The sequence below is a fragment of the Heliangelus exortis genome, chromosome 18 (genome assembly GCF_036169615.1).
Source record: "Heliangelus exortis chromosome 18, bHelExo1.hap1, whole genome shotgun sequence".
Classification (NCBI taxonomy): domain Eukaryota; kingdom Metazoa; phylum Chordata; class Aves; order Apodiformes; family Trochilidae; genus Heliangelus; species Heliangelus exortis.
Window position 1 is genome coordinate 9130104 of NC_092439.1, and position 12119 is coordinate 9142222.

General features: G+C 42.5%; 1 protein-coding gene across 5 annotated transcripts in view; it reads right to left on the reverse strand.

Annotated features, from left to right (window-relative positions):
- The window catches only part of SWAP70 (switching B cell complex subunit SWAP70), a 36645-nt gene extending 28357 nt beyond the window's left edge, over nucleotides 1-8288 (reverse strand). For 4 of the 5 annotated variants that reach the window (XM_071762630.1, XM_071762631.1, XM_071762632.1 and 1 more), the window contains exons 1-2: nucleotides 8080-8288; nucleotides 224-364 (exon numbers count right to left, since the gene is read on the reverse strand). In XM_071762630.1, coding sequence (XP_071618731.1) covers nucleotides 224-364; nucleotides 8080-8178 — 240 coding nt within the window. In that variant the 5' untranslated portion in view covers nucleotides 8179-8288. Of the gene's footprint in view, nucleotides 1-223; nucleotides 365-6515; nucleotides 6695-8079 lie in introns of those variants that run through there. The other variant, XM_071762635.1, reaches the window with a different exon arrangement.
- Between the last annotated feature and the right edge of the window lie 3831 nt (nucleotides 8289-12119).

Sequence of the window (12119 nt, forward strand, 5' to 3'; positions counted from 1 at the left end):
GAAACAGAAACCAAGAAGAGAAAAAAGTAGAGAATAGCACATCCTCCCACTTTAAGGCACAGGCTCTCCAGAGTACCCTCCCCAGCACGACCCCACACAGGCACACTCACAGCTGGAGTGTCTTCACACCAGCATGTTTCCTGCAAGTGGAAATCTACTGTAAAGATGTTATAACACAAAACCTGTTAAAGGGAAAAACAGCACACAAGAATTCAAAACTTACCTTTTCCAAGATGAATTTGTTTAGATAAGGCATGTATCCCTGATTGGAAACTGGCCCTTCATCATCATCCCTGAAGTGCTCTTCCAAGGCCACCGGATCATGGGGAACATTTAACACTGTGCACAGGTTGTGAGAAAGCACCTAAGGACAGATGAGAAACTGGTGACACCTCTGTTGGCTTTAACCATGCTGTGTTCTTTCCATAGCACACCTGTGATTTGCAAAACCATGTGCTGAGACTTTCACATCACCATGAGTTCTGCCCTGCAGATTTCTGTCAAAAAATAAAGCTTAACTAAAAAAATTTGCCTCCAAGAACTCATTAGCTTCAGACAGTTGCATGTTTACAGATGCAGTGCAATCACAGATCCGTGCACTCCTACAGAAGTGCAAACACAGTTACAGAAGCTACCCTTTGTACACATTTGAAAACCAGGACAGGCATGCAGAAACACCAAAGTAATATTTACAGAGTAAAATTCCATAGCTATGGAAAACAACCACAAATGTCTAGCCTTTGAAATTATATTTACCATCTAGTGAAAACAAGTAATGAAGAAAACAACTCAATATGTACCTTTACTTTACAAAGAAATGATGACTCTAATTAAAGCATTAACAACAGATTTCTCTCGTCTGCTCAATTTTGTGTTGCTTCTCAACATTTATTCCATGTTTCAGTTAGCCAAGGAAAAGTAACTTTATAGAAAGGGGAAGGGCTTAGGCATGCTTCTCAAATTTTTATTTTAAAACCGTATTTGCATAAATTATGTCAAGAGCTTTAACAACCACCAGCACTTATGTCTGTTCTTGAGCAATGACCTTCAAGAAGAGGCTACATGCTTGATTAGTTTTAAGGAAGTTCTAAATTGCTGAAAATTAACTGGTAGCAAATTCAATTTCAACTCGGACCAAGCCTGGCACACACACAAACTAATGCCTCAGTACCAACGATGTGAAGGCTGAGCCTGGGTGGCAGTGACTCCTGTGCCACCAGCACTTTCCTAAGAAAAGCAAAGCACCCATCTCTTTCATTCTTTACACTGTCTCAAATCAGGTCAGTCCTTCAACCTGCTGCCCCCACTGGGTCTTAAACACTCAGGAGCTCTCTACCCTTGGCATGATGCAGAGTGAAGCCTCTGAAGACCATGTACCAGCTACAACAACTGGGTTAAGGATTTAACTTCACACGTACAGGGAAGGTCTGCATTGAAAACAAAAGTAAGAACCATAGGCAAAAATTAGGGGTAAGCCAAAATCAGGCAGAAGTAAAACACACTGCATCTTTTAAAAAGGGATTCTGCTTGCTTTTTTGGGTTTTTTTTTTTTTTTTAATCAACAGCAAGACAGGACAGACTGCAACTGAATTTTGGCATATGCTTTACTTTTCTACTGTGCAGCATAAAATTCAAATAATAAAAAACCAGACCCAAATGATGCAAAGAGAACACAGTGAAAAAAAAAAGGTGCAGAAAATTTATAAGTGGGTCTATTTAAGTGAGTAAATATAAAGAAGTTGAAATAAGGTAGCTGCAAAACAAGAAGCGAAACCTAAAAAATCAAACTTATGCCATATACTTAAGATGTCTAGGCTTCTTGCCTCCTCCTCCCCAAAATAACGTACACTTACTTGTCTTTTTATGATAAGGGGGCATGCAGAATCCAAGCACTAGTTCACATAAAATCCTACACAGATAGCCCAAGATGCAAGTTCAGCTCAGAGAATTCCTCTCTAGATACCTCCAAAGTTACACTTTCTTTTAGAAAAGAACACATTTGCACAAGAAATATACATTTTCACTCTCACATGCTAACATTAAGCCACAGGAGCTAACTAAGTACAAAAGTTTAAAAACAGAAAAACAGCATCAGCCATATTACAACAAAAACTGTATTTCCCCAAGTAGCAAAATAGTGTTGGGAAGTTACCACATGTCACACTATCCTCTATCAGCAGTATATTTCCCTTCAATCTATCCTTATTTTTAACCACCACATCAAATCAGCTATTTAAGTCCATGTGATTTACATGCAGGGGGGAAAAACCATACATTCATGCGTGTTTCCCCTTCTGTTTAAGGCTTCTGTTGTTATTTACGGAAGACTGAGGGATTCTTGAATTTCTGAGAGATAAAGATGATCTCAGTTTTCCAACCAGACTGCAGCTGCTAATACTATAAATAAATAAAAAATACTCAGCTAAAAAAAATATTCTAAAAGCATAACTGATTTAAGTTCATTATCAAATTAACTTAAAAGTCTCAATAAAACATTTTCTTATCATGTCCTTCCTATATTTTTCTCTCCTCCCTTTTTAAGCCTCCTTGCTGTGCTTGGGCTGCCAGAAATCTAGGTGGTTTCCATATCAAGCAACAAATTTATCAGGAAAGAATTCCACTTTCAATACTTTTCTAAGATCTGCCTTATCTACCATCTCTTGGGTGCCCTGTGCACTCTTTTCATAACTCAGGAAATTCCTCTGTGCCTGCCAAAGCCTGCCATTCGCTAACACAGCCAAGTGCCAGCTGAAGTCTTCAGTTGCAGGGTAAGCCTGAAAAATTCTGCACTGAGGTCTCATTATGTTTTGTTCTCTAAGATCATATTATCTGGACCATGATATACTCTATTTTTTTAATGGTCAATTAAAAAAAAAATAATTAAAATCTAGCTGATGATTAGGTTAATTGGGGGACTAAAAATCACCTTGCCTTGCAGAAGCTCTGTCAACCATGAAGAAGTTTTGGACCAGTCAGGATTATTTTCCCTGTGCACACAGGGTTGCTAAGCAGCTTTCTCTTTCAGCATTTAACTATGCTATGGATGCCATGTTTAATGATCTACCTTGAGCAGAGCCAACTCCTATCCAGACAGGAGACTCATCTATGTGCTGTGGCAAATGAGTACAGTGGTGGTTCCCAAACTAGTCTATGAGACAGTACAATTAGTCTGCAAGGGGTTCACAAAACCATAGCACTTTGCACACAATTCTTCCATTTTCAATGAACAGTTTAGTAAGAGAAATGCCTAGTGGTGCCTAGGAGTACTGAAGGTGTTCTGCTCTAAATATAAATAACTGGATGAATCAAGCAAGCTGAATACTAATGGCTGCTAAAGTCTCTGGATTTACTATATTTATGGCAAGTCTCATGCTGGTTTACCTGGAGCGCAAATCTCCAGCCCAGCTCTGCTCTGCCAGAGCTGCTCCCTCTGAGCTCCAGTTTTCCAAAATGTCCATCTTCCAAAACTTCAAGCACGTGTTGAATTGTTATCATCTGAGTAGTTCCGTTTAACCTTATCCATAAAAATGACCTGCATTTCTAAAGGGAAAAGGAAGATCTGCTAGACTACCTGCTTCTCAGCAACAAAAATTTGGCCCAGATGATAGTAGGAGCATTAATAGGGCAGGCACTAATCCTACAGTGGCTATTGTCAGTTTCTTCAGTACTTTCTCCTTTTTCTTTTCCATCTTTCAGGAGGGTCTTCTCCCTCCCCCATCTCTTTTTAAGATGTTAAAACGTTGGCATCGCAGATGCCGACAGCTCCATTCAGTGGCTTCGTGTGAATCCATTCCAAGACATTCTTGGCTCATCTCTTCCTGACATCCATGTCAGCAGCCTGCCAGCCAAAATAAGGCTACTCACAAGTACTTTCCCTTTTCTTTTTTTGATCAACATGGAAGCCAGCACTGTATATTCCCTTTGTAACAGGCACAAGGTCTTTTCAACCAGGGTCCATGTTAAGCACCACAGCATCTCAAAGGTTCAGCTTTCTTATCCACTCAGGTAGCAAATGTTCCATTCAGACTCCCATTATTTAATACTGGGGTCAGTGCAGCAACCTCTTTCCCAGTTGGATGAGTGCATCCAAGCCCAGCCTCCATCAGCTCAGGCTCTTGATGCCAGTGCCCTTCTCTCACACCACCTCTCGGTTCCTTGTTTTGTATCTCTTCTCTCTTGTGCACCCACCAACTCCCATCATTTTTGACAACCTCACCCTTACTCTTGCCTTCATTATCAGCACAGCCCTTTGGCCCTCAGGCACATGCTGGTGCTAGCCTGCATCCATCCAATCGCCCAGGAAACTGCCTTTCTGCCTTGTGGCTGCTGGCCCTAGAAAGATCTCCCAGTAAACATCATCCACCTACTGTGTCTTGAAAGCAGCTGACAAAACCTCAAGGACAAAAGTTAAACAGTACTGATCCCCTGGCAGCTGCTCCTCTCAGCTGTAGTATCACGGCCCTGTCATTTCCTAGTGCCCTGTCCTGTGGTCTACAAGCTGCCTGGGCTTGTCAGTTCTTCTGGAAGAGAGGCATCCCTCAGACATGGTTCCTCGTGGTTCCCCTAATACAAAATGCTGCTGAGCCCTGCTAAAAACGTCACAGTACGACTCTCTCATAGTGACTCATGGTGACTAATTTCCTACCATCCTTCATGCTGCACAAAGTCAATTGTCCGCCTGGGGTCCTGCCCACCCCTCACAGGCTCTCAACCTTTCCAGTGCCTTGCTACATTGTTTGAGGTCTTCCTCTCTGTTTAGGCCATCCCTTTTGCCCCTGATTACAACATTCTTCCTCTTCCCACCAGTCACGGACTTCCCATTCAGTAAAAAGGCAAAGCAAAGAGAAGAGCTAGATTATCTCAGATACAACTAAAGATCAGTTTAAATTTTCCAAGCATGACTAGTAACTTTGGTCACCCACACATAAAGGGCTCAAATGAGACTGTATTTTCACAAGGTGCTCACCATCCACATTCTGCCATTACTGTGACAAGAATCCAAGATTTGAAAATCCACCTCAATGACAGCACACAAAACAAGAAGAGCCAAGTAACACCATTATCTAAGCGGAGACAAGTCACAAAGCAATGTAAGGAAGACCTTCCAGAGTGTAAAAATTAATTGGTATGTATTCTTTCCAAGATCCAATCATAAACATAGACAAAAAGGAGTATTGTAGGATGCTAAGTGTAACATTTAACACTACAGCGTTTCAGCAGATTGAATGTTGGCACATTACAGAAATTTTTAAAGTAAATCAATTTTATAATTGCAGATTGCAAGAAATATTAACTTGGATTTAACTATAGGAAAGCAAGTATTTACATGTAGTTTGTGCTTGAAACACAACAGCAGCTGTAGCTGCATACACAGAAATTACACATTAGCCTTGTTACATCACGTGACAGCCTTGTTTGAACGTGCTGAAACAGACAAAATAATGATTGTGTTCATTTTTAAAGGTGTAAATGAAGAACAGAGTACACAAATGTTTCTGTAGCCAGCCTAATAGTAGAACTTCTGAAGCTTACTGATCAGAAAAAAAATCAGTGCATATTGGAAGATAATAGATAATATTAGAAATTACATAGAGGACTAATTTGACTGTCCCTTCCCTCAGCAGTTCACAACATACACAAAAGATACAAACGGGTAAAAGTCATATAATTAAATTGTTCCTGTTACAAGCAAGTCCTATTTTTCCTCCAAGAGTTTGCTGTTTTTCCAGAATATGAAACAAATCAAACCAACTCACCTCCATCCCTTTGCTCTAGTTATATGAACAAGTATGGGTGATGCAAACCCTCCACAGGTCCTCATTTACATAATATACATTATTAGCTTTTCTCGTAGTACTTAATGAAAAGTATTTATTTTTATAATACAGGAGTTTGACTAAATTATTAAACATATTTTTCTAATGCCACAGATCTCTACTAATCTGTTTATCTCCAAGCCTCATCTCTCCACTTTATAGGGGTGTTATATCTTCCTCATGGTAACATGGATAAGAAATATTTTATTGTGAAGTACCTTCTTAGTATAACACAGCCCTAAATCAAGCAGACAAGAACTTCTGTTCTGCACTCCTGCCTATCCCTTCCACTGCATATATGTGGGTCTACTGCCATAATGTACACTTTTTGTCCCCAGTAGGCCTATCAGTTTGACAGCACATCCATAATTTGCCAGAAGAAAAAAGCCTCCAGAAGAACCTTCTCTACCCCTTCCGGAAAGTTTCCTGAAAATTAACTCTTGGTGGCCATGGGAGAAGGCAGCAGCCTCATTTCAGGCTTGTTTCTGCATTCCCAGATCTCCTGCCTGACACTTCCCTCAGGAGCATTTATATCACAGCCCCAGAGACCGCACAGACCCACAAAGGCCCATTTTTTCTTCATTCCTTCTTTCTCACAGGTAGACAGAATGAAACACTAAAACTGTCTAGTAAGATGTTTGTTAGGTAAGGGGTAGACAAGTTGAATTTTCTCTTTCCTTTTTGTTTTTTTGTTTTTACCTTTTTTAAACAAAAAACGTGTAGCCATGGGGCTCCAGTAAGACACAGCATGACAAGACAGGCAACTGTGCCTCAGTTTGGAAATACAACTGCTGCTTTAATCCACCCAGGTCAGCCAATGATCTCAGGAAAGAAGTGATGAGACCTCCATCAGAGCAAGCTGTACAAACCCACCAGCATTCTGGATGCTTCTTTAGCCATTCGGTTCACCCCAGCACCTGTGCAACCACAACAACTTTTTCACTGACTGACACATTGACGTGTGCTGCGGACACACCTTCCAGGTGACTGAGTACACAAATTGGGGCAAAGCACACAAGGTACCACGGTAGCAGGACTGTAAAAAACACCTCTCTGAAACCTACTTCAATTAGTCCTGCAGCACCGCAACACAAATACTTCCATTACACCACCTGGAAAAGAGCTGGAGCTCTTGAGCTCTCTTCAGCTTGAGCTCGCAGTCATACCTGGCCTCTTGCCTGACTCCTGCCCTGCAGTCACTTCTGGCTGAGTGAGGCTGTATCTCACAGTCTGATAGCCCCGAGTGAAGAAAAGCAGAAGAGGAACAGCTTCTTGCAGCACATCGCATGTAGTGGGTATTTATAACACAACGCTAAAAACAAAGTCCATCAGCTACTGACCGTGCTTGGAAACATCCCCTGCAGCACGGAGTTTATCCCACAAAGGCTGCAAACTTCAGATAATTGTTGTGACCCACACCGCTCCAGCCAGCACTCAGCACAAGGACCCACGGTCTCAAATGTCAACAGGTGTTGCATTCTTATTCAAGCTATTTATTTATCCAAATTCCTGCTATTATTCCCAGGCCAAGACAGTCCCATAAAGCAGGGCCAAGACGGGATCAGATTCAGTGAGCTGCCTGAGAGCCCTTCTAAGAGCACAAACATTACTTCAGCATATAAGCTAAGGAAAGAATTGCACAGTTGGAGCCTCTTGACTAATTCTCCTGTTTATATCCAAATAAGAGAGCACTGTGGAACCTCATTCTCCCCTTGGCAAGCTCTGAATTTCACTCCGATGCAACCAAGCCCTATAGATGCGACCTTGTGGCTTCCCCCCAAAAGATTTTGGGCAGAAAGGGTACCAAGGACATGCAGTTGAAAGCAGACTAGAAGCATAAGGGTTTGTGCACTGACATCTTGAGGAGGACAAAGTGCCTGGGCACCATGAAAACAAGCCTCCTCGGGCACCAAGAAGAGCCAGCACAAGCCTCCCTCGGGACAGAGGGGTCCAGGAGCCACAGCGAGTGGCAATGCTGTGCCGCACAACAGCCTCGAGGGAGCAAATGCCATTTAGGGCCTCTAAAAATTCCCCTGAAACAGGTGTCCGTGTCCCCTCATCCCTCCACCTCAGTCAGACCCCAGGCCAGCACCTCCATGCCCACCGCGGAGGCGGCCAGGGGGGACAGGCTCTTGTCCCGGCCTCTCGGGCCCATGGCGGCTGCCCCTCGCACCCACATGGGCCCCAGCCCCACACCGCCTCCCCTGGGCTCAACACCCCTCCCTCCCCGCTGCCCTCGGTCGGGCCGGACCACCTCGCTTGCCTTTAACTGGGACTTGGAGACCTTCCCGCTGCGGTCGAGGTCCAGCGCGGTGAAGGCGTGCCAGATGGACTTCAGCAGCTCCTCCTTGAGGCCCACCATGGCCGGCCCGCCGCCTGCCGCCGCCCCGCTCCCGCCGCCGCGCTGCCTTCGCCTCACTGCCCCACCGCGCCCGCCCTGAACCGCCCCGGGGGCGGGTGCCCGGCCCTGCCCGGCCCCGCAGGCACCACCCCGGGAGCCGGTGGCGTCCCGCCTAGGCGGCAAGGGCCGAGGGCAGCGGCGGCGAGAGCCCGGGGCGGCCTCAGGCACTGAGGAGAGCGGGAGCCCCGCGAGGTGAGGCCTGAGGAGAGCCCCGCGAGCGGCAGCGGCCCCGCGAGGAGCCCCCGAGCAGCGCTCGCTCCCCCAGGCACCAGCCCCCGGCTGCTCCTCCCGGAGACACCGTCCCAGCCCCAGCAGGATACGGTCACACGCAGAAAAGTGACTTTCCTCCTATACTTTCAGCCCCAAGAATTTCAAAAAGCAGCATGCAACGAAGGCTGCGCACAGCTGAATGAAGTTCAGTTATAAATAACAGGGGGAAGAGCTAAAAACAACTTAAAAGCTGCGGGTTCAGACTAGAGCTGTGCGAGGACTTGAGATGTCTGCACTCCCCTTGTGCTTTCCAGCAGATCCTCCAGGGTAGTGCCCTGCTCCAACAACGTGGTTCCACCTAGGCCAGGGCTGGGAAGAGATCATTCAGCAATGGATATTGCTTTGAGTAATGTACATGAGAACATTCACAGTACACAGCTGCTGATCAAGATAAGGGTTCATTGTCATCGACTTTAAGCAGAGCCATTAAGATCCCAAATTCAAACAGGACAAAAAAAATTTTTTTCACATTTATCCAACTTAAAGTCAGCTACATCATGAGAACAAAAATCGAACTCTGCAAGTGCAAGAGTTGTGGTGGGTACCAAAAGATTACTGTTTTGAATCAGGTGGTGTTGGTTCATTATGATCCCAGTAGGAAAGGTACACAGACTCTTAAGTATCATTTAAAATACCATTTATTAGAGCTAACACTATAATGGGCAGTATAAACAAACTTGCATTCCTTCAGCTACTGGGAACCCCGAGCTTTGCAGCATCAACCAGGTCTCTGACCAGTGTTTAACATTTCCGCAGGCAGGATCTGTGTGACAAGTTACTCCAACCATTTCAGTCATTCAAACTAATAGAGGAGCTTGTTACAAGAAAACAACTCTAAACATTTTTTCCACTGCCAGGCATTAGGGATGTTCACAAGAGAACCCCTGCATGTTTAGACAAAGGGACAGCTACTCAGGGGTATAAATGCAGGTACCAAGTGTGAGCTGCCCGCTGGCTCCTCTGGTACAATCAGCCAGGTAAATTCACATCATGGACGTGAGACACAGGCAGTCCCTTATGGGCCTGGAGGCCAGGCTGGACAGGCAGCTCCGTGCAGGTAGAAGCTGAATTAGGTACAGGCCTAATTTATGTGATTCGCTAATCCTCAATGTACAGTGGTCTTCCAGTCAGGATCATTGCAGACGAGCACATAGCAAAGTCCACAGTAGGTATTTTTAATGCTACTTTTAATTCTACTTGAATTGTACTTCTAATTTTCATATGTGATAATTCACAAAATGAGTTATTATATGCGGGAAATTGGGAACTAGACTAATCCACAGATTTCTGGTAATTTTTTTTCTTTTGTATCTTCTCTAGTTTACAGCAAGCACTGAAAATATTCTTGTAATGCAGAGATGTCATAGTTTATCAGTAGCACAGTGCTGCAGTCAAACACAGAGTGCCTTACTTACCAGACATATTCTAGCAGCCTTTCCCCTCTCATTTTCTTAGCCTTTTTCTTCATTGTTAATTCAAGACTTTGGAATCCACAATCATTTATGCTTTTTTCTCAAATGGATGGTTCAAACTATACAATTAACAAAGACTAATTGGATTAAATTGCCTAATAAAGCTGATTTGCTAATATTATAGATGTTAATAGTAACAGAAACCTCTGTCACCTTGAAATACATTAATATTTCTCCAATTTGAATACAGCTATTCCACTTAAGGAGAAAGGAGACACTTTTGTATGTGCAGATAACCTTACAAACTGTTTCATTTGGTTGCTGAGCAACCATAAGGTCACCAATAAATACAAAATACCCCTATTAAAGTTCATTAAAATAGAGTTAGGTTTTGTGAAACATCACTGAGAAAAAGCAATTAATACAGTTCACACTCGAATCTCTTAATGGCTGGGACTTAATTTCTGTTTTTAACAGAGATTGTGATTTCTGTTATCACTGATTTTTGGCAGCTCATGTTTATAAAAACAATAGAGGAGAAAAATAAAATCAAAGCAAAATGTCCTACAAAGTTATTGTAAAAGAACCGGTGTGCTTCTCTTTATTCTTTTTGTTGGCTTCTGTTATTCCTCAGTTAAATGACATGCTGAAATCCTTTGCCAGAACAGGACTTGTTTTCCACTAAGAATAAAAGCGGTTCCATTCAGGTCAATAGGTTAATGGTCCATGCTTAAATGTTTCATTAAAATTAGTAGTTTATTGCTCCAGCCTTTGGTATGTTAATCAAAAGTAAACTTACAAGTTTTGCATAAAACTATAGACATTCTCATTTGTAAAATAGTTTTTATAGGATTGAACTAACTGAGCAAAACCAGTTAAACTGAAGCTCATATGCAGGCATAACCTTGCTGTTAAAGAAAACCTTTGTTTTTTTCCTACTTACCCAAAATAGCTTTAACAAAGTAACAGGACTAACTGCATCCACACCCAAAGGGCAGCTATTTTAAGCAGCTCTTCTGTTTTAGCATGCCGGTCTAGTCTTTGAGTATCACAGACTTTACTTTCTAAACCTTTTAAGACAAGCTAGACATATAATCCACAAAATGTTAATCAACAGTTATCATACTTAATGGTGCAGTCCTTGGTGGCAATACATGAGCTCTAAATTGCTTGCATGGAACAAAAGTAAGTTCTGATGCAACTTAACATACTTCTGCTTTTCTTGAAATCTGTCTGAGATCTCAGCAACGCTATTTTCAATCTGTGCCACGGTTAAAAACATGACTGAAGGGTGGTGAGGATACCACGGAGGGAAAACTGGCTCACAGTCTCAGAGTGACTCACACTCTCAGGAAGAAGCTTTACTTAGACACTGCTGAGACTCAGCCTTAAGAGGTCAATCACTTTTCCTCTTCCCTGCAGAAGCTTAATTATTCCTTGTTAGCCAAATAATGAGTATTTGTCAGTGAGGTTCTAACCAGAGGAAAGATTACGCATTTGAACTGTTACTAATTTTGTTTTATCCCAAAGAGTCAGTTAAACGGTCATCAAGGAAAGAATTCAGACACAACAGCAGCTCATAGTTTTCTGCTCACTGTTAGCCCAGAGAAAATCTTCCTAAACTTTGGCGAGACCAATCACGTTCATTCTCCACTGGAGAACTAAACTGAAGCAAAGAGAGACTGAAGACCATTAAGCCAAATTTGTAGTAAACCATATTTCCAATATCTGCCACTTCACAGCTATGTTTCAGTAGAAAATAAAACTAATGCAAATGCCAGTGTTCATAATCAATGCATTACAGTTCCCAAATAAAATAGTCCCACCATAAAAAAATTAAAGGAAGCATTGAGGACAGTCTAAAAACCAGCAAGTGTATTTGACATAATACCATAGCCCAGTCATCAAGCCATTTGAGGAATTTGTTTTTTCAATTATTTTTAAATACTTTAAAAAGTTTATCTGTGGCCTTATATGCACAATGCAAACATTCTCACTGAAACTCTGTAGAAATTAATTATTTGAGGTGAAATAGGAAGCAGTATTAGACTCTCAATCAGAATGGCACCTCAGTGTCTCCTTCCAAAAAAAGTTAATTTTCCATCTTTAAAGCATTTCCAGCAATGTACACCTACTTTAGAGTTTTCTGTTTATATGTATATGTGCAATAAATGCATTGCTGTTCAAACTCGACTAAAGAAGCATAACAAAGAGGTAAAA